The sequence below is a fragment of the Protopterus annectens genome, chromosome 1.part1, assembly GCF_019279795.1.
Source record: "Protopterus annectens isolate FY-2018-M chromosome 1.part1, PAN1.0, whole genome shotgun sequence".
Taxonomy (NCBI): Eukaryota; Metazoa; Chordata; order Ceratodontiformes; family Protopteridae; genus Protopterus; species Protopterus annectens.
In genome coordinates this window covers 1979336183-1979362716 of record NC_056726.1, presented here as the reverse complement: position 1 = coordinate 1979362716, position 26534 = coordinate 1979336183, and the positions used below count along the sequence as shown (strand labels likewise).

General features: G+C 39.8%; 1 protein-coding gene across 2 annotated transcripts in view; it reads right to left on the bottom strand.

Moving 5' to 3' along the window:
* The window catches only part of LOC122813124 (phosphofurin acidic cluster sorting protein 1-like), a 3500289-nt gene that overhangs the window by 590835 nt on the left and 2882920 nt on the right, over positions 1 to 26534 (bottom strand). For both annotated transcript variants that reach the window (XM_044085266.1, XM_044085275.1), the window contains one exon: positions 22129 to 22171. In XM_044085266.1, the coding sequence (XP_043941201.1) occupies positions 22129 to 22171 (43 nt within the window). The remainder of the gene's footprint in view (positions 1 to 22128; positions 22172 to 26534) is intronic.

The window sequence follows — 26534 nt, the reverse complement described above, 5'->3', positions numbered from 1 at the left end:
GGGTCTCATTGGTACTGGTTTAATACCTTTGTGTATCTTTGGTAGACCTTTGATTATGGGGATAGTGGGGAATTCTATTAAAAAGTACTCATATAGTTCACAGCTTATCTGACCACACATCAAAAGGTCATAAAGATTGTTGTGCAACATTTTAACAATTTTAGTGACCTTTTCTCTAGTAATTATTTCATAAACCTTATTAAGAAGTTATGTACCTACCATAACGTTCCATGTTAGTTGTCTTCTCTCGCCTTCTTTCTTGCTTGATGGGTTCGGAGCCGATCCCTCGGCTCCGACTCGGCACTTGCTAAAGCTCGAGAGTCACTTTTACCAGCTCGAGGCAGCCCCATATCCCATGATGCAAGGCGGTAAGTACCCAGATCTCGTTTGTTAACAAAGGGCAATAGCACCAAGCATAAATACTTCCCAAAGGAAGAAGAAACTTACAGATGTAAAAAGGACCAGGTCTGAATGGTCTTTAGCATAATAGTTTCTTATACAAGGTCTGTCCAGGCCAGGGGGAAGGAGGGAGGGTCGCAAGAAAGAAGGCGAGAGAAGACAACTAACATGGAACGTTATGGTAGGTACATAACTTCTTAATGTTAAGTTGTCAATCTCGCCTTCATTCTTGCTTGATGGGACCGTCCTAGCACCTCTATCCTGGGTGGCTCAATGGAACAAACTCTTGAGGACTGTAGAGCCAAAACTGGCTCTGTCCCTGGAGGCCAAGTCCAATTTGTAATGGGAAACAAAAGTGTGAGGAGTGGCCCAAGTGGCCGCTGCACAAATAGTGTCCAAAGGAAGTCTAGCTTGAAAAGCTGTAGAAGTAGCTAAGCTCCTAGTTGAATGTGCTTTAGGTTTTGAGCACAGCTGTTTTCCCCTGAGCGTATAAATTTCAGAGATGACCGAAGAAAGCCATCTGGACAAGGTCACTTTAGAAACAGGAAGGCCTTTTTTATTATCCGCATAGGAAACAAAAAGTTGATCAGATTTTCTAAATTTTTTTGTTCTGTCCAAATAATATCTAAGTTGACGGTGGACATCAAGATAATGTAACTTTTGTTCAGCCCTATCTGAATAGTTAGGGAAAAACACAGGGAGATCAATGGATTGATTCAGATTGTTCTTTGAAGCGACCTTAGGTAAAAAGGTTGGGTTAGTTCTCAAAGATACTCTGTCTTTGTGAAAAACCAAATAGGGGGGTCGAACCGAAAGAGCATGAAGTTCAGACACCCACCTGGCAGATGTAATAGCCACTAAGAATAAAGTTTTCCAAGAAAGATGTTTCAGGGAACAAGAAACAGCTGGCTCGAAGGGGGGAAGAATCAAGGATGTCAGCACTAGATTTAGATCCCACTGAGGAGGAGGATTCCTGATCGGAGGTTTTAGTAGGAAAATTCCTTTCAAGAAGGCCCTGCAGAGCCTATGGGACATAATATTATGATCTGCTATTCCGACATGAAAATTGGAGATAGCAGCCAATTGAACTCTGACTGTGGAAGAAGAGGAGCCTGCATGAAAAATCTCTGCTAAGAAGTCCAGAACTGCCTGAACAGGGGCAGTAAAAGGATCAATATTTTGGGCCTTAGCCCAATAAGAGAAACGTTTCCATTTGCTTGTGTAAATCCTCCTGGTAGAGGATTTTAGTGAAGCTACTATGATGTCTCTAACTGGGTTAGAGATCAAAGGAAGCCTGGCTAAGGAAGGAAGTGGAGCAACCATGCCGTGAGGTTGAGAGAAGGGATTGACCGGTGCAGCTGACCTGATTGGTGAATCAGAAGATCTGGCACTGGGTCCAGATGCCACGGCTGCACCAAAAGGTGATGATGGAGGAACGGGAACCAAACTTGTCGAGGCCAGTAAGGGGCAATGAGAATCAATTTGGCCCTCAAAACGGTAGCTTTCTGGATCACCTGAGGGATCAGAGGAAATGGAGGGAAGGCATAAAGAAGCCCCTGGGCCAATCCTGGGTTAGAGCGTCTCTGGGGGGATGGCCTGATAGAGGGAAGAGGCTGAAGAAGTCTGGACATTTGCTGTTTTGGGGAGTAGCAAAAAGATCGCAACATGGACGACCCCATTCCAGAAAAATCTCTTCCGCTATAGACTGCTTGAGAGACCACTCGTGAGGCATGAGGATAGCTCTGCTCAATCTGTCCGCTATAATGTTGGTTTTCCCAGGGATATGCGTTGCTACCAGAAACCGATGAGAGGAGATCGCCCATTGCCAAAGTCTGAGTGCTTCTCGACACAAGGGGTAGGACTTGGTTCCGCCCTGTTTGTTGATATACCAAACTACAGACATGTTGTCTGTTTGGACTGCAATTGTCCCTACGGGAAGAAAGTCGTTGAGGGCTTGCAACGTTAAAAGCACTGCTCTCATCTCCAGGACATTTATGTGCAGATGGTACTTGAACGGTTGCCACGTCCCAAGAACCATCCTGCCCTGATAATGACCCCCCCACCCGATCAGGGAGGCATCCGTGGTGACAGTGGCTATCGGGGACGGAGGTACAAAGCACCTGCCTTGGTGAACCTGAGACGATGTGGTCCACCAAGTAAGATGCTGTTTGCATGTCTGTGTCACCAGAATCTGGTGACGCATTGGAAGTTGCTGGTATGACCACTGTGTGAACAGCATCCACTGAAGGAGGCGCATGTAGAATCGAGCCAGGGAAGAAGAGTAATGGCCGCAGCCATGAGACCTAATACCTTTAGAACCATTCTGGCCTGTATTTTCTTGTTGGCCAGAATGATCCTGACATGAGTCTGAATGTCTGAAACTCTTTGTTCTGTAAGGGTAGCTGACATCCGAACAGTGTTTAAGTTTGCGCCTATGAAGGTAATAGACTGGCAGGGCGATAAGGATGACTTTTCGAAGTTTAATGAGATGCCTAAATGAGAACAAAGGTCTATTGTGTAATCCCTGGCTTGTATAAGCTGATGCCTGGTGGTGGCTGACAGGAGCCAGTCGTCGAGATACGGAAACACCTGGAATCCTTGACGTCTCAGGTGAGCCGTGACTACTGCCATGCATTTGGTGAACACTCTGGGGGCTGTAGTGAGACCAAAGGGCAGGGCTCTGAACTGGAAGTGACTGGACCCCAGCCGAAAGCGGAGAAATCTCCTGGAGCGTCTGTGAATTTTGATGTGATAGTACGCATCCTGAAGATCTATTGAGCACATCCAGTTGTCCTTCTGTAAGAAGGGCAGAATTGACTGAAGAGTGACCATTCGGAATCTTGTCTTCCTGACAGACTTGTTGAGTCTGCTGAGATCCAATATTGGTCTCCAGTCTCCCGTCTTTTTGGGGACCAAAAAGAACCTTGAGTAGATTCCGGGCTCTGAATGGTCTATTGTAACTGGCTGAATGGCTCTTTTTTGCAGAAGTTTTTCGATTTCTGACTCTGCAATCTCCCTTAGACCGGGTGGTACATCTGGAAGGGAACTTGAGGGGAAGGGACTTTCCTCGAAAGGAATTATGTAACCCTTGGATATAATCGACTGTACCCATCTGTCTTGAGTGAGGGAATGCCAGGCTTTTGGGTACAGTGATAATCTTCCCCCGACTGCCTCCAAGGAGGGACAGCCGGGCAACACCTCAGGGATGCTGAAAGGGCTTATCAGAGAGAGGCTCCCTGTTTCCCTGGTTCTTGGACCCCTCTGCCTCTAGAGCGTCTGTTGTTGTTACCTCCTCTGCCTCTAGGGGTAAACTGACCACGTGAATCCGGCGTGACTCCTTGGGATTTACGGAACCACATCTTCCCACCCTTCTGTCCTTTGGGATAAGGCCTAGAAGGGGTGGAAAAACGGACTCCAACAGCAGAAAGAGTCTTGCCGTCCTGCTCGCACCTGGTCAAGGTTTCCTTCACCTGAGGGCCAAACAAAGCTGACCCATCAAAGGGAGAATTTGTGAAGGACGCCTTAAAGGGATCCGCAAAATCACATAGCCGCATCCAGGCTTGGCGCCTAAGAGCCACACCTGTGCCTGCGGCTCTACTCGCTCCATCCGCAGCATAAGATATTAGCCGCATGGAGGAGTTAACAACGGAATTGAGGGTTCCTAGCTGCGAAGCAATCTTTTCTTGAGCCCCAGCAGCTGTAGGATCCTGAACTACTTCTCCCAGCTCCTTGAGGATATCTCTCTGGAGTCTGGTGAAGTGACAAAGATAATTCAGCGAACGCATAGCAAAGGTTGCTGAGGAAAACATCCGCTTGCCGTACCTATCCATGGTCCTAGAGTCCTTATTAGGAGGATGGACAGGCACGGAAGGATCTGCAAGTTCCTTTTTGGTGGCCGCAGCCACCACCATGGCATCAGCGGGGACACCCTTGGTAAGGAATTGTTTGTCACTCGGGGCAGTGATAAATTTTGAAGGCCTCCTAGGGACTGGCTCTACAGAGTCAGGAGCTGCCCACGCCTTTCGTGCAATAACCTGCATAAGGGGTCGAAAGGCGGAGACACCCAGGAGGTGGAGGGCCGAGATCCAAACGCCTCTAGGTATACTGACTCATCCTCAGAGGGATTGTTGGTGGGCCAGTTTCCCCTCTGTTTCAGAAGTTCTAGGATGTCTGAGAAGGAGACATCCTCAGAGGGGGATCTAGGGGATCCCTCTGACTCATCAAAGTCAGTATCCGAAGTGACAGACTCGGGGGAGTCTACATGCTTCCTCTTACAAGTCCTCTTCCTAGGAGGATCTCCCGAAGCATCAGGAGAATCCTCGGAAGAGGGGGAAATTCCCAGTGGGGAAACCTGAGGCGGAGGATCTCTGGGTCCTGTAGCAAGAGAAGTGGCAGAGATGTCAACAGGTACTATAGAGGGAGGAGCTACGGGAACAGACTGCTGACTGATACCAGTGGCCAGTACACTCTTCATCACCTCGAATGCTCCCCTCCCAGGCAGGTCCGAGAGAACCCGCTCCGAAGAGCTAGGAACTCCAGGGACCACCGAAAGGGAAGTCTCCGAGGCAGATGTCGGAGCCGAGCTCACCAAGGCCGAGGCTCCAAGGGGAAGAGCGGGTTCGGACAAGGGTTCGATGCCACTCACCCCCTCGGAGGAGACCATGGAAGCCCGACCAACGAATCCCTCTAAGGAAGGTCTCGAAGAGGAGATAAGAGTAGAGGCTGAAGGAACAGAAGGGGGTATCCGTCCTACAGCCGTAGCAGTAACCATGCCCGAAGACTCCAACTCCAAGCTCTGGGGTAGAGTTGAAGGAGGAACTGTAACGGGGTGTGGACCAACAGTCGTCTGCTGAGACGGACTGTGTAACATTTGGGCCAGTACCTGTGACTTGAGTAATCTACTGACCACTCTCTCTAGGTCATGATCTGACAACCTGGATGACCTTGAAGATCGGCTCCGATGGCTCCGTTCCGATAGAAGAGGTGAAGCCGGGGGCGAAAGTATCGGCTCCAAGGAAGGAGACCTCGACCTCTTCCTGGAATGAGCCATCGGAGCCGATACTATAGATCCTGTCGGAGCCGACAGGAAGCCTCGATGTATCGGCTCCAGCCGAAGCCGATACAGCCACCAAAGTAACGGTGTCGGAGCCGATCGGAGCCGACACCGATGCCTGTGCCACATGGGTGTCGGAACCGATCGGAGCCGACATCGAAGTGGTCAAAACAGATTCGGCACCGATAGCCATCGGTGCCGAAAGCTTTGTCAAGCCAGAATCGGCTCCAGTCGGAGCCGATCTCGACTCAGTACGAGTCGGAGCCGAGGCCGCAGGCTTAGATACAGAAGCCTGGGCCTTGGCAGGTTTTGCTGATTTTGGTGGAGCCGACTTAGCCGGAGAGCCCTCCGGCTTAAGAAGGCCCCTAAGAATCAGCTTATTACGTCTCTCCTGCAGGACTCTCTGGCTGAAGGAGTGACAAATAGCACAGGAGTCCTGCAGGTGAAGAGGGCCCAGACAGTACAGGCAAGAAGTGTGACCGTCTGTCAGAGACATCTTCTGACAGCACGAGTCACACTTCTTAAAACCTGAGACCCTCTCCTTTGACATGGTGCTGAAAACACAATACACACACCAGTCAAAATTAACTTAAACAAAAATACCAAAAAGGTATTCTATAAAAACCAACACACACACACCCTAACAGGGGGGGGGGATGGGATAGGGAAAAGATTGACTAACAAAAAATTAAAGGAGACAGGGAATTTCTGTCAGAAAGGGTAGAAATATAAACTTAAACTATCAATAAAGGTGTTTTTGACTAAAAAGGGGCTTAAATATCACAAAAGTGAACAACTTACCAGGAGCTGGTAAAAAGAAGACCTCCTAAGCGAAGCGGCAAACGAGATCTGGGTACTTACCGCCTTGCATCATGGGATATGGGGCTGCCTCGAGCTGGTAAAAGTGACTCTCGAGCTTTAGCAAGTGCCGAGTCGGAGCCGAGGGATCGGCTCCGAACCCATCAAGCAAGAATGAAGGCGAGATTGACAACTTAACATTATCTAATAACATACTGTTCATAATGTCAGAATACTCTGAGGAATTCATAATGACCACTGCCCCACCCTTATCAGCTGGTTTAACAATGATATGGCTATTATTCTTCAGGGATTGGATGGACTTCTGTTCATCTTTACTAACATTGAAAAAACAACACCTTTTCTTTTTAGATCCAAACCATTCATAAAAATCCTTCTCACACATTTTTAAGAAACTCTCCACATTGTGTGGCATAAGCGGAGTAAAACTGCTTTTAACTCTGAGGAAATTCTTTAGAGTTTTAGTGTCTAAACCATTGTTGTTTTTAAATAAAATCTTCAATGAGACATTGCGACAAAATAACCTCAAATCTATTAAGACATCACTCAAAAAACTGACTTGTGAGGGGATGAAATTAAGGCCTTTCTCTAATAAAGAAAGGTCTGATTCAGACAAAACATAATCAGATATATTACATACTAAAGAGTTCAATTTCTTTGTTTCCTTGTATTTGTATACTTTTCTTCGGAACCCTTTCTTTTCCTCGGTCCTCTGGTGTTCGACCGGCCTCTCCAGCCTGGCTGTTGCTTGACCGGGAAAGGTAAAAAACAATTACTAGCAGAAGAAGTATCCTTGGGTTTAGCACCTGCTAGTAAAAATGCTTTGGCTGCCTGTTGATTGGGAGGGGGTGTGCCACTGTCCAAACTGACATCATTGACAGAAATAGGAGCAAGATTGTTGGACATTGATGCTGTTTTAGCCATTTTGTTGACCTTGGATGAAGCAGGATGGGCCAAAATGGCTTCATTGCTGGAATCGGCAGTTGACGCCAGTGGAAAACTGGAGACATTGCTTTGGGATCCATCTTTGGGTATACTCTCTATTTGTGCATTCTCAGTTCTGGGCCATAAAAAGCTTATAACATTGATAGAATACTAGGTTTTGCATTGTCATGACTCTTCTGCGGGATATGGAGTGCTATACTTAATGCTCATTATTTCATGACGTCAATCCACACCTATTTACCGGACAGACGCAGGTTGTCGGAGGCACACAACACTATGAGCCAACACTCAGGTCATTCTGCAAATATCTGGACAGTTGAGTGATATGTTATGAACCTCTGTAATACGCTGTTGTGTTCTGGCACAGCAGTAGCTCGGCATTAGAGACAGATGTCGGGACGTGCTAGCAGACAGTTGAGTTTCAGACTTCATACTCCAGACATTAATGCCATTGTGCAAACTGTTATTCTATGATATATCTATGTTTATCCATCCACAAGGATATATTCCTGCTTGCACCTGTTATACATTCTACGGATCTCACTCCTCTGAGCTCTCCATACTCCTGCTCCTCTCTACCCTCCAGCTTAACCAGACTTAGCTGACACTCACTTGACTCCCAGTATGTCATTGTTGTATATTTCTGTATTACCACTACAAACTCTGGATTTGCACTGTCTAATTATGCACATGTTATGCATGTGTATTTCCTAACTGTATGCCTTTTACTCTTGTATTTTACCTTTAACATTATGTAGCCTTTATTTCCTTGTATTGCTTGTGGGGCTTTTCTACCTGGGCCTCCACTGTTACTGGGCACTTCTTCACCCAGTGGACTTCCCGGGTACTCAGACTGCACATACATGAATAACTTCTAACAGCTATCTTTGCATATTGTACCTGCTGTTGTACCTTTGTCTCACTTGTAGTCACGGCTCTGTCCAGATATCTAACTCACACGGGTTGTCTGGTATGGTCGGTCATGCTGGCACACACTAGGTATCCCTCGCACTTCATCAGGGTTCTCCTGTTAATGTTGGGTGTCTTCCTCACCCTTCTGCCGTTTGCCACTATGCGAGTGTGCAATATATTCTCCTGCATATTTGTGTGGGGACACGTGCGTCACGGGAAGGTGTTTTATCCTGGGTACTGGGTTATGCATGACCACTCAGGTCTGGACAGTGTCTTGGACCTGTACTTCACATTCTGACTTGTGTCCAGATATGTACAGGATTGCACATCTTGTCGTCATACCCGTTCTACTATTTACACAGGTTACTTATCCCATAAGGGATATTCCAGAAATTGGACCATTCCACGCAGAAACGATATCGAAATGTATTTTGGCTTTATGAAAATGTGCAGGGGGTTTAACATGCAGGGAATACATGGTTTGCTATCTTGACACTGCCTAGGGTGACAATACCTACTACATATGCGTAGGGGTCGGTATGTGTAGCTGTGCCTGCAACGGACCGGTGGGCCACGTACGGGTGGATTTGGTGGACGTTCTGTTATGGGGCTGGGTTGTGTGATGTGGAGGGTATGCTGGGTAGCCCATTATGCAGCCAGGTGTGTTGCATTTGTTATGGCCAGTTCCATCAGGGCAACCTGTGGGTATGTGACGGTGACATATCTATACATTTTGACCGCACATTTACATGATACATATGTTTGTGGGATTGTGTTCTACACTATGGCCTGTCTGCTCATCTTGCAGCTGTTTCTCCATGTGTTTGTGTTTATGTCCACTTCACCCGCTGCCCCCTCCTATACCTCTGGTTCACCTTTTCTGCATACGACACAGTGTCGCCTTTGCGGGTTTTACCATTACCCATCCACCCCTCACATGCAAATTACTCACATCCGATAGCTCACTACTTTTGTTGTTGGGCCATGACACGGCCAGAGTAGCACATTGACTGCCCTACAGGTGTCGGGTACCTTTATGGTTGTGTGGACTACCCTGCCATGTTTGCTTCCCACGTGCTATACCTCACACACATAGGTACACGCCCATACTTCACTTTCGTTACTTAGTTGGTATACCCGGGTACTACCCGTTCAGCTGTGTCACATACTAGTTTGGCTTCTACCGATGACTCCCGGGATTTGCACACCTGTTGTACTCATTGGGGGGATGGCACCTTTTCCGGTGTCCATGCTATTCCTTCCACATATCCGACTGTTGTGGACAATGCATCCCCACAGTCTACGGTACTGTTTCCATCTTTTCAATTGGCCGCAATGTAACATTTGCAGTGGACACAACACATTTTCCACGCCGACACATACCCACGGTCAGTTCGGCAGATAGAACTTACAACTCTTGCCTATATCTAAGCTTTAGTCTTGTAGCATTTCAGTGGCTTATTCTTTTTCTTATGACATTTATGTAATATACGTGTGGAGACCAACTGTTTAATGCCACTATTACATGACGTCTGAGGGATAATTATGTCCTATAATCTCTGCACATTTGCCATGTTTACATGCTTGTGTCAGGACACATCTGGCCGCAACAGTGCTGTCACTCGCAAAGTGGGACATCTTAGTCGATGGTACGGGTCATACTGTTCCTTTCGGCCTACATGTGTCCTTATTGTTGTAGCTGTTTCTATGCTCCTGATTTGTTTACATGTGTATTCTATTCCCTATCACATTTGTTATGTGGGATACAGGCATACCTTTTGTATGTGACTATTACATCCCTTGTGGGATATGATTCGGACATGACAGTCACTACATATATCTACTTTTCTCCTCGTGTATTTTGTTATGGACACATCTGCACAGCTATGTACCCTCCCTCACATTATGGGTCAGATGGTGACCCTCTCCATTGGGCTGGACGTACCTCCGGGCGGTGCCCTAGCATATGATATGTTTCACTTCCACATGGTATAGCTATAAACACTACGTTGGACCACGGGCACGCGGTTTTTCTGTCATTTGTTCAAGGGTAGGGACCTGTTATTCCCTATCGTGCATTTGTGTTTGCTTCTTCCTTTTCTGTTCGCATGCTTTGTACATGTTTCAGTCTCCACGGACACTGATAGGTGCGAGTATTACTGCAGGCGGACTTTACTATTCAGCAGTTTAGGTTGCTCATCGACAACCGACATTGACACGCCTCCCTCCGCAACTTTGGTACGCCCCATGCACTCGCGCACGTTTCCTATGCACGTGGCTGTGGTGGCTGCACGCCTTCATTAATATGCATATGGCGCTACTACTCCACATATACGCCGCACGGCCGGCGCAAGCCTTACACCGGCCTTGCGCCGAGCTTCATGAATCCGGGGGACTATTTTCTTATTGATTTACACACGCTTATCAAGTCAAATTTTGACTCTATTTTTTACAAGCTTATTGCCATTTGTTAATGGCAGTTGTGATTTAATGTAATTGCAGTGACCACTATTGTCCAAGATTTTGCTTCTAATCACAAGTGGATCTGGACGTGGCATGGTTCTTGTTAATCACCAGAATTCCAATTTTTATATTCAAATGATAAATTCAAAGCAAGTTGACAAGGTCCATTTATAAGAACCTGTGTTAGGGCCTATTCAATTATTCAGACACCAGGACTTCACATTAATCAAAACGTTGGTTTTGATTCAACAATTTGTTTAAGTGGCTATTATTGCCCAGATCCCATGTGTAATCTGTTCAATCATAAGGACGTGGTACTGCATTTACTTCTTTTTACTCTTACAATTGAAGTCTGGTTTTGGCTGATATACATGTGTAACGAATCTTTGGACTTTGACTAATACTTAATTTGATAAAGTTCTACACCAGATGCTGTCTTCTAGCTACAATTGTGTCTGCTTTTTCTGAAATTTTCTATTTTTTATATCTTTACATCTTAATTTCTTTTTTTCATCTATTATTACCCTATTACAATGGATCTGAATCAGATCTTGGCTGGGCTTTCTTCTGACAAAGAAGATTTAGGTATTTTTGGAATAGGTGAACGACCCAATGATAACAGTTTAAATATCACTGAAAACCCCCAAACCCATTGTGACAATTGAACAGAAATATGAAAACATTAAGATCCAATGTATGGCATCTTAAACTATTTAAAGCGTACATGGCCAAAGGGATAACTCCCAGAGGGCTTAGAGTTAAAATTCAGCCACTAGTCACTGAATTAGATGAACAATTAACCAGCGAATGGTCAGCAATACAACAAAATTGCTCCATGAGGTTTGTGGAAACACTATCTAGATATTATGAGCGCATCATTGACAGGGAAATCATCAATGTCAGTAAATTATGTGATGAAAGCAATCAATACAAGGCTCAACCATTTTTTTCCACTCAATTGTCCAAACTTAGTTCAGATTTACTAACCTTTGAACAACAACTTAAAGATAGGAAACTTAAAAAATTCCAAAGGGACCAAACCAACTGTGACAAAGGACATCCTTTTCAACATACCAGACACGTTAGGTTTGAAAGTGGTTATCAAAAAACCAATACCACCCCCAAATGTAAACGTCCCAAGTCCATTCTCAGAAAACGAAATACATATACTGACTCATTGGGGGGGGTGACTCTTCTTCTGGTACAGATTTGGACACACAGCAAACCCCAGACTCCCCCACCCCTAAATGGAACAACAGTATGGCCCCTTTAGGCCTTACAAGAGGGGAAGCAGAAAACATCGAAAAAATGAGAAGTTTGGAGGGTTTAATGGAACTGTTGACGAACAAATAAATATTGGTCCTAGTATAAATGTATTAAATATTTCTGATGTAACATTATCTGACTCACAAACTACTTTGTTGAATAAAGGACTCTCTTTTATATCGGGTTTTTTTGTTCCAGAAGACACATTTGCACAAGATGTTACAGCATTTTGCAGACTGCTTAATTTAAAATTGTATTTTCACGATAACAATTCTGATAGTGCAACTGTTGATACATTCAAATACCACTAATCCACCTTTGTCCCACCAATGCATCCTTGTGTGACTCTTTTCTAAAACAGTGTTCTCAAAGATTTACATTTTACATCGAGTATGACTCACTCTAGGTCTAACAATCTCTCAAAGACTAATATGTCAACTCTACAGGAACTTTCCAACAAGAATTTGGTAATTATTTCTGCGGACAAAGGTGGTGCTGTGGTAGTTATGAATTGGGCTCAATATGATATTGAGGCCCAGAGACAGCTGGATGATGCTAGATATTATACCAAAATGCCTCTTGAGCCATCATCTATGTTTAAACATCAAATAGATACATTTTTGGATTCAGCAGTAGAAAATGGCACCATCACACAAAACACCAAAAATCTTACACTGTCAGATCCAAACAGCCAATACATCTATTTTCTGCCTAAAATTCATAAAGATCCCCTGAATCCCCCGGGTCGACCGATTGTGGCAGGCAATGGCTCTCTAACCTAACCATTATCTGAATTCTTAACTAAACATCTAAAACCACTATTATGATGGGTAAGATCCAGAATCCAGGCCACCACAAAATTCCTAGGTATCATAAATGAAATGCAAATTGAAGATAATTGGCTGTTATGCAAAATGGATGTTTGTGCACTGTATACCAACATACCACATTGGGCTGGGCTTGATGCCATTGAATACTGGTTACATAAATCCGAGCTATACAAGCCCGGCTTCATCACTTTTCTCATATGCTTAAATGAACACGTTCTCACCAAAAATGTTTTCTTCTATGGCCAACAATGTTATCTCCAAGTATGGGGTACTGCAATGGGTGCATCATTTGCTCCCATATACGCAGATTTATATATGGCATACACAGAAGAACAAATTATCTATGATGTTACACACAACATTTACTTGGGGGAAATTGATATTTGGCGTAGATATATGGATGATTGCTGGATGGTGTGGAGGTCTGATGCGGAATATTTGATGGAATTCGTTATCTCAATTATAACAAATGGGGCTTACAATTCACCATCAACCATGACCCACACAGGATCACATATTTGGATGTGTTGGTTACCAGGAATGAAAACAACACCCTTCGTACTGAAGTATTCAGAAAATACCCAGAATACAACACCTTACTCCATGCATCCAGCTTTCATCCAGCACATATCACTAAAAACATCCCCAAGTCTCAATTCATTAGGATGAGACGTATCTGTTCAGATGAACATACCTTTGAAGTCTTTCGCAAAGATTTGTCCAACAGGTTTCAAAAAAGGGGTTATAGCATGGGCTATGTACATACAACAAGCAATTATGCTGCAAATTTAGACAGAGAGGACCTTTTCTTAAATACAAACAAAAATCACAAAACACAAACAACACTTTACGGTTCATTACCACATATGGTAGGAATACCAATCATTGATGACATTGAAATATCCTCTTAGCTGACAATTTTTTGTCACAGCATTTATCTGACACCTGTATGTTCTCATTCAGAAAAGGGAAAAATCTTGGATCTTATTTCGACCACTACAAACACCACTATGATGCCATCAATCATAACATGACCCAAACTTTAATCTCTGGAGACAAGTTAGTGGACTGCATGCCATGTGGACATTGCAGCCATTGCAAATGTATTGAAAACCAAACAATTTTCCAGTAGCAATTGCAGTATTATATTTGACATTAAGTTTTTTGCAAACTGCAGCACAGATTGGATTATTTACATAGCTTCCTGCAGTTGTCATGCATTTTACATAGGACAAACATCCAGACCCCTCAGATTACGTATTTCTGAACACCTTAGTGATGTCAAATGCAAGAGAATGAGCAATGCCCTTTATAAACATACTCTCAAACATACCACAGCAAAGTTTCATTTTACCATCATTGATAAAATAGTAGGTGACAGATCCAATAAATCTGGATGGCACAGCAAATTAAATGCAAAAGAGAAAAAATGGATTGTGAAGTTAGGTGGACTATTCCAGCCTGGACTTAATGAATATTTATGATTTGGCACATTTAGGAATATTCATGAGCTCACAAATGAAATCTTGTGATTAATTATTTTCAAATGTATATAAGAACTTCAAGATGTTTCTGCAAATTTACACTGATGAAGGCTAGGTCAACACCATAGCCAAAACCGGTCTGTTACAAGGTCATTTTGAGCCGTGCAATCACTTCCGTGCAGGGGAATTCTTTTCGAGAACCTAATGCCTGCCAACAAGCTGTGTATTTGCACTTCAGTGCCTCCTCTGAGGGACCTATGCAGTAAACTACTGGTTCTACCTTACTTCTCCCTGGAATGGGCATGTCCATCTTTCTCTTGCAGCTTTGTCAGTAGCTCAAGCCACTAATTTATACTGGGTCACCTAGGCAGTAGACAGGGCTTAAGACCTCTATGCCACTGAAGCTGATACTGAGCTTCTTTTGATTAGCAAATTACAACACAATACTTTTAGACTATTGAAAGTCTTTAGCATAGGCAGGGGATGATACAAGGGAAATGCTGCTGGACAAATTGTTGAGAAAACAAGATGTATAAAGGGTTATAATGTAGGTGACTGACTAAAAATTTTTTTTTCCTATTGTCTATTGATCATCAGCTCCCTCCTGGTCAATCAACTCATTCGTTTCTCATCAATGGAGTGAATGTCAATCATGAACAGACATTACTTTGGAAGTCATTAAAGTGGTTCATGCTTTTCCGTGTTTATGCCCTAATATCCTTGCACACCCCAGAATGAACTAGGGAGAAGGCATACACTAGTATGTTCACAGAAGATGTTTCCTCACTTTTACAAGGGACATTCCTCCTAACAACCCTACCCTCCCTCCCTCCTGAAACATTTGCAGTAGTTTCCCCAGGCTCATCAGGGAAATGATATTGAACCATATGCCCTCCAATGAACACATCCCTTGCTCTCCTCATGACAGACAAGCAAGCCATGCCCCTTCCATGGGAATACCAGATGATGAAGAAAAGGTAGGCCAAAGGGATGCATATTTATCTTGTAAAATCAATAGAGGGAGAAAAACGAAAAAGATATTTATGATTAAGCAATGGGCGAACTTGAGATGCAGTGGGATGTAGCAAAACATAAAGGAAACTATACAGCTTAGGCTAATGACAGAAAATATAACATAGAATCAAAGTGAAACAGATGGAATCAATGAATGAAGGTACGATAAGGAGAGGGAGTGCCAAACACTTTATACAGTGGTAGGGAAATGGGGAGGTAAAATAATAGACAGCTGAAGAAATACACTGAAAACTCAGACAACTGAAAAAACAAAGGTTGAGGATTTTTTTTTGTTTCAGCTTTAGTCTTGTATACACAGGAATCTAACTTAACTGTTAAGAAACAGAATCAAACTTGCATAGAGAACTAAATCGCCTAGATTTTCCTAAAGCCTTATGGTATGAAACTAGATGCTTGGCTAAGTATTCAGAATGAGCACAAACCCCCTCTAAAATGCTGATGAGGATAACAAAAATAAGGAATTCCCTTTTAGCAAAAGAGGAACTACCTGTATGTAATGATAAATCTTTTTATACCTATGGGGAGATTTTTTACATACTGTATCTTTGAAAATATTTACACCCAACTCTATAGCGATCATTCCACTACTTATGATAGTAAAGATGTATCAAAATATTTAAATAAAATGTCTTTCTCAAAGTTAAAATATTTATACCCAACTCTATAGCGATCATTCCAATACTTTTGATAGTAAAGATGTATCAAAATATTTAAATAAAATGTCTTTCCCAAAGTTAAATCCAAAACAAAAAGAGTAAATATCAGCACCTTTAACATTACAGGAAATTTAAAATACCATTAAAAGTTTAAAAGAGAGTAAAGACCTAGGCCTAGATGGGATTATTACGAAATTCGATAGCTGATTATATCATAGCATTTCCAAAATCTTACTAAATCTGTTTAATTATATTAGTACTAGGGGAATTTCAGATCCTTACCCAAATGGTTCAAAAACATATTCATAACCAAATCTAATTTAGACATAAAATACCCTGTGAATTGTAGGCCAATAACATTAATAAATATTGACTTAAAATATATGCTTCTATGTTAGCAAATAGGTTAAAGTTAATACTCCCTTCACTTATTACGTCCTATCAATCAGGTTTTATACAGTCAAAGCAAACCAGTGATCATACTCTTACACTGGAATTGCAAATTTTAAATAAAAAATAAGTTTAAAATATTTGTATATCCCCAAATGTTTTGAAGGCATGAATCTAAAATTCCTATTCAGTATCATGCAGCACTTTGATTTTCCCAATTTACTGAAAAAATATACAATAACTTTATGCCACTGCATGCACAGAACTACATATAAATAAAATACCTCTAATCTATAACCATTAAAAGTGGGGCCAGACAAAGTTTCCCCCTTTCCCCTATTTATTCAACATAGACACACTGCCCCTTCTCAATGCATTAATGCAAAAATCATACTACATGTCACTAAAAATCTTCAATATTACCTTACCCCTAACTACATTTGTAGATGACATCAATGCATATTTAAGACCCATGAAAGCAGATTTACCCAAAATAATTAATGAAATAATATATACTCAAAATTCTCAAGATAGAAATTAAATCTACAAAAATCCTTACTATTCCCACTAAATGCAAATTCTATATCCAGAGACATTTTACAAAGTAATGAGATTAAAATGTGTTTTTCCCCAATATATTTGAGTGCTATATTTAGCAACAACCTAACCTTACACTAACAGAATAATGTTGCAAATACCTGGTCAAATGTTATAAATACTATTAATAGATGAGACCATTTCAACTTTTCATTTCACGCTAAAGTTTGTTTTCCTTTTTTTTAGGGTTTTCTTCTTTTTTTATTTTTACAAGAAGTATCTTTATTAAATTATAGTGTGGGACACAGATAATCATACATTCATATAAATGAAAATATATCATAGTTGCAAAATCTCAGCTGCAAACATTATACCTTACAAAATGTACCAACACAACTGTAGCTGCAAACATTATACTTCACTTTTAATCTATCTAGTCATTGTCAGTCAACCATTACATAGCTCATTCACATCCTGCCTCCTTTTAAACATCATTCCTCCTCTGCATGTAGTGGTACCACAAGTCCCATTTTTTTCCTGTGTAATTTACTCCTACCCTTTTTTAAAGATCCTAGTTCCAGTTGTTTTATCTCTGTTACTATCTTTGTTACTTCTACTAAAGTTAGTTTAGATTTTGATTTCTATTTTCTAGTTATTGTTTTTTTAGACTCAGCAAGGCCTTACTATGTCTATGCAATTCCAACTCTGTATCATAGCTCAAAAAAATCATTTCCTAGTCACTCCAACTTGCTCACCCAACATCTCCGACACAGCAGTCTGCAGGGAATCTTTAAAGTCAGCAAACTCATTATACTCCCAGAAAATATATTCCCAGTTACCTCTTTCTTCCACATCACATCTCCAACACATCTCCAACATTTGCTGTCTACCTGAGGAAAGATTCTTTGGAGCCTGCATGGGGTATAAAAATATCTATGTAAACACTTCCAGGCAAAGATCTTAAATGTTCCAGATTTTGTTGCATATTTGGAAGACATACATATAGTCCCCCCATTGTTTCTTTGTGAATTGCTTATCCAATCTCTCTTCCCAGTTCTTCCTTACCTCTTCTAATTGATTCTTATAGTCATCATGCAATATTTTATATGCTCTACTAATTATTCCTTTCTTAATGGCCACTTCTGTTCTAGATTCTACTAAGAACACTACCCGTGCTGGTCTTTCATTTAGGACCCCATATTTCTTTCTCGTTGCCTGTACTCTGATATCAATCCTTGATATGGAAGGCAATCTCTAACCTGCAGTCCAAATAAATTCTTGGCACCTTCCCATTCCATTACCTTTCCTTCTCTAGTTATTTGTTCCCAGTACCTTGGTTCCTTTGCCAGTTTTCTCCAATATACTCCCACCCCTCTTGCCTATTGTCTGTAGCCCTAACTGCAGTCACCCATTTGGCAGAATCTCCTTTCTCCATTCCCATATTAACTTAGTGCTTAGAATACCTTCTGCTACTTTATAAATATAATATTATGCATGATTATTGTTGTTCTCCTTAAAGGTTTGCATCCAAAATTCCAGTCTCTCCCTGTTACTTGAACCCCCCCCCCCGTTTCTTTGTTTCTTCATCATCTTTTTCCATTTCTGCTTGTGCTACGTATGGGAGACTTAACTGTGTTGCTGTGAAATACCCCTTCAAATCAGGTAATCCCAATCTGCCTTGTTCTGGTGGAAGAATAAGCTTATCACACTTGACTCCTGCTCTTTCCCTCCCAGATAAAATCCTTCAATTCTTTATTAATTACTATCCACAACTTATCATCTGGTTGATAATAATATGCCCGACCTGTATATAAGACTAAAGGGACTAAAACATTTTAACTGTTTCTATCTTGCTATCAATATCCATATAACGCAGCTTCCATTTTCTCAGTTTTTGTATTAGCTTTTGTTTGGTCTCTTCCCACATATCCTTAGCTGCCACATCGTTATCATTTTTAATCCATACTCCTAAATATTTCATTTTATCATGTCCCCATAAGTGTGGATATTGCTGAATCAATTTGTATGTGGGCACATAATTTACCGCTATTGCTTTTGTTTTGGCTTCATTAATTCTGTATACTGAAAAGGTTTGAATTTGTCTCAATATGTTCCACAGCACTGTAATATCCCTTTCTGGTTTTGTCAGGTATAAAATAATGCCATCTGCAAATACAGCCAGCTTCTTTCGACTACCATACCAATTATATCCTTGAATTTCTGAGTCCCTATTTTTCTTTGCCAACGGTTCTAAATATAATGCAAACAACAAAGGGGAGTGTGGACATCCCTGCCTAGTTAGTTCCTCTGCTCAAGCAGAGATTATCAGAGAGGACCCCACCCACCTTAACTTTTGTCCAGTCCCTCATATATCCTCATAATCAACCTCATTACTTTTTTCAGGGAATGCAGATACTTCAATTGCTCTGCTCATAATGTCCCAGCTTACTCTGTCAAATGCTTTCTCTGCATCAAGACCTACCAACAACAGTAGCATTTTCTTACATTCTGCTTCCCTCTGGATCATCACTGTTTTGTTAATGTTCTCAAATGTTTGCCTCCCCTCCACAAACCCACATTGATCCATATCTATCAATTTTCGCATCATGTTTGCCATTCTTTTTGCCATTATAGACATAAACACTTTATAATCATGATTTAGTATTGAAATGGGCCTGTATGAAGCTGGATCTGATGGACCTTTACTCTCTTTAGGTATTACAGCTACTACCGCTTTCTTCCAGGATGTTGGTACCTCTCCTCCTCTTAAAATATGGTTAAACAAAACCTTCAAGATCTTTATCAGTTTTTCCTCCTAGCTTCCAAAACTCCACATGAATACCATCTATTCCTGAGGACTTTCCTGTAGATTGGTTATACATCACCATTTTTATCTCATCTCCAACTATCCTAACTGTTAGTAATTGAGCCTTCTCTACCTCTAGCCTGGGCATATTTAATTCTACCATAAACATTTCCATTTATACCCTTTCTTAATTTCCATATTTCTCTGCATTATACAGACTTTCATAGAATTTTTGAAGTATTTCCTGCACTTCTACAGGATTCCTTGTTATCAACTCCCTAAGCTTGGTGACACCCTTTCTATTTTCTGTTGCTTGAGCCATTGTGCTAAAAGTTTTTGTGCTCAAGGGTTATTATCAAAAACAGTTGCTTAACAGCAATTTTTTTAAACTCATGCATATTATCAAGGAAATCCTTTGTTTTCTGTTTAGCATTCTACAGTTGCTCATCTTCTTGTTCTGTGAGATTCCGCAATTTTGAAATACTTCCACACTTGTAAGTCCCTCTAAGTAATTCTTGTTACTTCTTAACCATATCTTCCTTTCCTTTCTCTCTAAAATTGACATAATTCAAATGAATATTTTACCAAGAATCCTTTTTCATTTTATTTCCTCATTTCGACTACTACCTGTGAAATTCATTAAGACTATTTCATCCATTTAAAATAAATTACACTGGTCATCAAAATCAACTTGTATAGCATATAATAAGCTGATTAGCTTATTTTTACCTAAATAGCATGGGGACTGGGTCCTCCAGACTTTTCTCTAAATGCTAACAGACTATTGAGAATAGTCAGTTGCTCCCCAGTCAGTGACCTGCTGCCCAATGTAGATTAAAATCTGGCACAATCAACTAAAACTGTACAGATGTAATCCTTTAGCTCTCCCATTTCTGAAGCAAAACATATTAAAACAACTTAAGATGCATACATTTTTCTTAGGCAGAATACAATTATTTCATAAGTTATTACAACTATTCCAAGCAGTACACCAAAACCTCATTTTTATGCTAACTATTCAAATGTTAGATCTCTCTACTTTTCCCTTTATCAAGCACAAGATAATTTAGGACTTTTGTCTCACAACACACATTGTTGGTCAAAATGTGCAACTAAAAAGACTATATTCTTATTTTAAATCAAATGTGTTATTTAATCTAACACAAATTTAAAGGCTACTGCTTAAACAATAGAAAAATGTACATCTTCATTCAGCTCTGGAACTCTTTACTATTGCGTAAACCTATATCAAATTCATATGTAGAGACTCATTTGTATATTCTTCATACTGGTTAAAAAAAACAAATCTTTCTAGAATAACATTGGGAGGGAATTGTTATGACTAGGCTTGTATATGCCCTAGGGTCAATAGCCTTGTACCAACCTATGAACCTATGAACATTAATCGATAAGTTTAAATCTTAAAATAATTTCTCTAAGAAAATTATATTACATACAGTTTAAGATTCAAAGAATGCATATGTAACCCCATCTAAATTAACTAGCCATTTTTCTAACCTCTCACCTTCTTGCAAAGGCTATGATTCGATAGAATCAAATGTGTTTCATATATTTTGGAACTGCAAATAGTCACAGCAGCTCTGGAACTCTCAAGTGCAGTTGAAAGTTATTACAATCCCAGGATAATACTTTTTTCTTTAAACTTCAATAGCCTTCACATTCCTCCCAAAAACATATCTTCAAAAGATCTACATATTTTAATACCTTTTTTTATGTTACTTCTCTCAAGCAGTTTAAGCAGTAGACGTTTTCTCTATGCCAGAGAAAAATATTAGACATAATTTTACAATCTTACATTTCCCAACATACTGTAATCTGTAAAAAGAAACATTTCTAATGTATTTCCTGGAAAGTATTACCTATACAATAACTTCCTTTTGCTAAACTAATTCTATTCTAGAACCATTTTACATACACTCTGTGGCTGTAAATAGTTGTAAATAATTTGTATTTAGTTAATGATGCTTTATTTTTATTTTAGCAATTTTTTTATTTTTATGTTTAGATTATTAACATCAAATATCTCTGCAAATAAAAGTTATTTGGATGATGAATCAAGTATGTGAAGATTGCTATGAAAATTTAAGATCACAACCTTATGATTGTCACATATTGCTGTAACTAATGCTGTTTTTGTCAGATAATAGGTTTTCTACCTGCCTTCCATGTCTAAAAATTAATAAAGGATTACTAAAAAAGAAAAGCTTCACAAAATGGTATTACCATGAATTATGACTTGTAATAGTCAGCAACAGTTTCCAAAGGAAGAAGTAGTTTATCATACCACAAAACAGTTTATGATATGGAGTTCTTGCTATCATTTTTAGTCAGTGAAGACATGTGTTTCACGGTGATTACTCTGATATACAACGCATCTGTCAATATGTTATTAAGCAGGGTCATTAAATAGGCTGATAAAAATAAATAAGCATATCTATCTGAAAGATGAGGGTTAGTAATTAAGAAAAGACAGCAAAGAGAAAGGAAATAAATAAAATTTATTGTGCCTTACCTGAAGTAGCGACAGATTGCTCCACAATTCCCACCTTCACCATCTAAAAGACACAGTTACATACTAACATCAGAACTCTAAGATTTCAGAAGAGCATGCAAATAATATTAAATGTAACCTTTTAAGGAGAAATGGGAAAAGCAGATAAGCATTTGTAAAGCTTAAGAATAAAAACTGTTGTATAAAAGTAATACTAAAGATGTTATTAGCATACCTTAAACTAAATTTGCTAGGTCAAGATGTGTAAAATCTAAAAAAAAGTTAAGGCATTGCAGAGACTGCAACATCCAACACACTATGCGAAGACAGTCAAATCACACTGGCAACACTGACCTGCTGTCTGTTAGCAACCTGTGCCTGATTAGTTTGATTAATGGTCAGAGAAAGAGGGAAAATTCATAAGGAAAGAAATACACAAATGAGCAGAGGCCATCTTTCCTTTATCAAGGATTTGGGGGTAGAGCTTCCCTGCAGCAGATGAGTACCCCAGTGGAGACTAGTAACCCAGAAGAATATGGAAGATACTTAAGACTGCTGCAATCTGTAAATGTTGGCAATATTTTAATGTAAAAACTCTCCTGACTCTTCTAAAAGAAATGTACTGAAGACATCATCAGTGATGTCGCTACATCAGGACACTCTATCACAAACCCTATAACTACAGTTATGTACTGTAAACAATATAGTAAACACTGCCAAGCAGTGCTTTGAAATATACATAAACTGATCATTCTTCTCATGAGTTCAGACACTGACTGCCAAAGATTACACAGTTACAAATCACTGGCCATGTAAGATTCAACGTAGCAACATTATCAACATATCAGGAGCAAGAGAACAGTCTGTTGGTGTACAGAAGTTTTTAACTATGGTCAGGCTGGCTAAAATGCTGTCAGATAATGTACCAAAAAGCAAGTGGTTACTCTGCATTCAATGTTTTATATTCCATAAAAAACAATTTTTTTCCATCAAATACAATCAATCACAGCAATGTTTTACTATGCCTTCCATGTTTTTGTGCCAGAGAAAAACGTAATGACATAGCATATGTATGCCTTTGATACAGGGCTGAGGTTCCCAACATGCCTTCCCACTACCTTGTTGGAAACAAATCAGCTCGAGCTAAACTGCTGTAAACAGAAACAATGCTATAAAACCTTATAAAAACATGAAGGACCTGATCTGTGTGAGAAAGTACAGACTCAAGCACAGATCAAATAAATGACCAAAGCCAAAACAACTGATCTAAGAGAAGACCATACCCGGATAATGGGGAGCCAACCATATCACAACAAGCAGTCTGACCAATCCAAGAGTGGAGCATAATCATAACAACTCAATACTCCCACAATATAACTGTTAACAACAATACAGATGTTCAAGACAACCAATAAACAAATCCACACACCGAACTAACACAATACAACAGAGTTCTCTATGAACAAAAGCGAATATGGGACCAACCAAAATAAATAATAAACGGCCCATATAGATACACAAACTCCAAAACAAACAATCATAGCAATACTATAGATACATAAACTAAACAAGTCCTAGAGAATATAGAGTATCAGTACACTTACATAGGTTCAAATGGATATGACAAACAACTGTATAAAAGATCAACCTACCAAACCTTAGTGCATGCATGTAACTTAAAAGTTGAAACTTGACAGTTTAAAAAAAAGCTGTTATATATGACAGGTGGAAATAATAACTTCTTATCTTAAGGGCAACACATTCACATTATCTTTGAAACAGTAGTGAATTATATTAAAAATGCAGAGTGCAAATAGCTATGCTACAGGAGACACACTTGGAAAGGACTGAGGATGTGAATTTGATAAAGAAAGGATTTCAGGGTGGTTATTCAGTGGAATATCTGGGACAAAGAAAAACATTAATACTTATATTAATTGCCAGAGAAGCTCCAACAGTAGTAGAAGAGGAAAAAAAGATAGCAATGGTTGATTTATAGTACTAACGGGCTACTGGCAGAGGAAGAGGATTACGCTGGTATAGATATATATTCCACATAAAACTGCTACAATGGAGCTTAAGAAAATTCTTGGAGAAATAATCAGCTTTCAGCAGGGAATATTACTTATTCGGGGGAGTGGAATTTGATTTGCAACAGTGAGGATGCATCTGGGGGCCTAGACAGGAAAATATAACAAAACAGGGTAGAGTTTTTAAGAAATTTATGAACATATTTGATATGGAAGATTTAAATTCAGTGGTAAGAGCTCAGAAAGAATTTACAAATTATTCCCCATGATCCAAAAACTGGGCTAGGCTGGACAAAAATTACATTTCACAGGAACATGTAAATTTAATTGAAAGTTTGATACGTATCCAATAACTATTTTAGATTACGTGCCAATAATAGCTACAATAAAAATGCAGGATAATGAAATAAAAATGAGGCATTAGTGCTTCCCCATCTACCTGTTTAACAGCAGAAATTATCCAGGAGCTTTTAAGGAAGATGGACATTTCTTCAGGAAATAAAGCTAGGGAGTGGGATGAAAAGAATTATGTATAGAGACTAACAAAGGTAAAAATATTGCAGAATAAGGAGAATCTCATAGAACAACAAGAGGCACAACTGCAGAATGATAAAGAGAAAATAAAGGACTACCTCAATAAAGTGCAAGAGTTTAGAAAGATTGCTGTTAAGCAACTGTTTTTGACAATAACTCCAAAATCACAAAAGCTTTTATCACAACAGCTCAGGCAACATAAAGAAGAAAGGGTTGTCGTCAAGCTTATGGAGCCTACAACAAGGAAAATAACCAGAGATCCCATAGAAGTATTAAAGTATTTCAGATATTTTATGAAAATTTGTATAAAGCACAGAAATGTGGAAATTGAGAAAAAGTTCAAATGGAAATGGTTATGGAATAATTAAACATGCCAAGATTACAGGTAGATGAGGCTCAATTACCAACAATTAGATTATGAAGACAGGAGATAAAATGGTGATGTATAACCAATCTACAGGAAAGTTTCCAATAATAGATGGTTTTCCTGTGGATGTTTGGAAGCTAAGAGGGAAGAAAGTGATACAGATCTGAAGGCTTTTATTTAACAGTACTTTAAAAGGAGGAGAAGCACTAACATCCTGGAAAAAAAGTTGTGGTGGCTGTAATATCTAAATATGGCAAAGTCCCATCAGATCTAGCTTCATATAGGTCCATTTTGATTCTAAACCATGATTATAAAGTATTTATGTATACAGTGGCTAAAGAAAAGGCAAATGTGATGGTTACACTCCCAAAAATATGTTCCCAGTTACCTATTTCTTCCCCATCACATCCCCAACATTTGCTATCTACGTGAGGAAAAAATCTTTGAAGTCCATTTGGGGTATAAAATACTTATACAAAAATTTCTATGCAAAAATGCTAAACCTTCTAGACTTTGTTGCATTTTTTGGAGCCATACATATATCCTCCAATTGTTTCTTTGTGAATTGTTTATCCAGTCTCTCTTCCCAATCCTTTCTAACCTCTGATTGATTCCTATAGTTATCATAAAATATTTTATATGCCCTACTATCTCTTTTTAATAACAGCTTCTGTTCTAGAATCTAATCAAAAATCTACTAGACCAGGTCTTTCACTTAGGATCGCCCTATCCCTTTCTCTTTGCCTATACTCTGATATCAATCACTAGTATAAAAGGCAGTCTATAGCCTGCAGTCTTGATCTCATCCCACTCTGTTACCTTTCCCTCTCTAGTTATTTGCTCCAAATAAATTGATTCCTTTGCCATTTTCTCCAATACATACCAGCCCCGTCTTGCCTATTTTAAGTATAACTACTTGTAGTCACCCTACTGGCAAACTTTCCTATCTCCATTTTTGTCTTTGCTTAGTCCTTAGAATATTTTCTGCTACTTATGAATATAGTATTTGATATGGTTGCTATTATTCTCCTTAATGATCTACATCCAACCTCCCCCCCCCCACTTCATCTTTCAGCCTTTCTTTTTTGAATTATAACCTTCTGTTTGTGCTGTGTATATGAGCCTTAACTATGTGGTTCTAAACTATTCCTTAAAATCAGATTATCCGAAACCACTTTGCTGTATAAGAAAGATCAACTTATCACACTTAACTCTTGCCCTTTTCTTGTCCCAGATAAATTATTTTAACTCTTCATTAATTACTATCCACAGCCTCTTCTCTGTTGACAAAAATATGCTTGATATGTTAAACTAAAGTGACTAAAAACATTTTCACTGTTTGTATCTTACTATCCATATCCATAAATAACAGCTTCCATTTTCTCAGTTTTTGTATTATCATTTTAGTCTCTTCCTACATATCATTGGCTGCCACTATAGAAGCCTTTTTAATCCATACTCCTAAACATTTCCCCTGTTGTGAAATCATAAATATA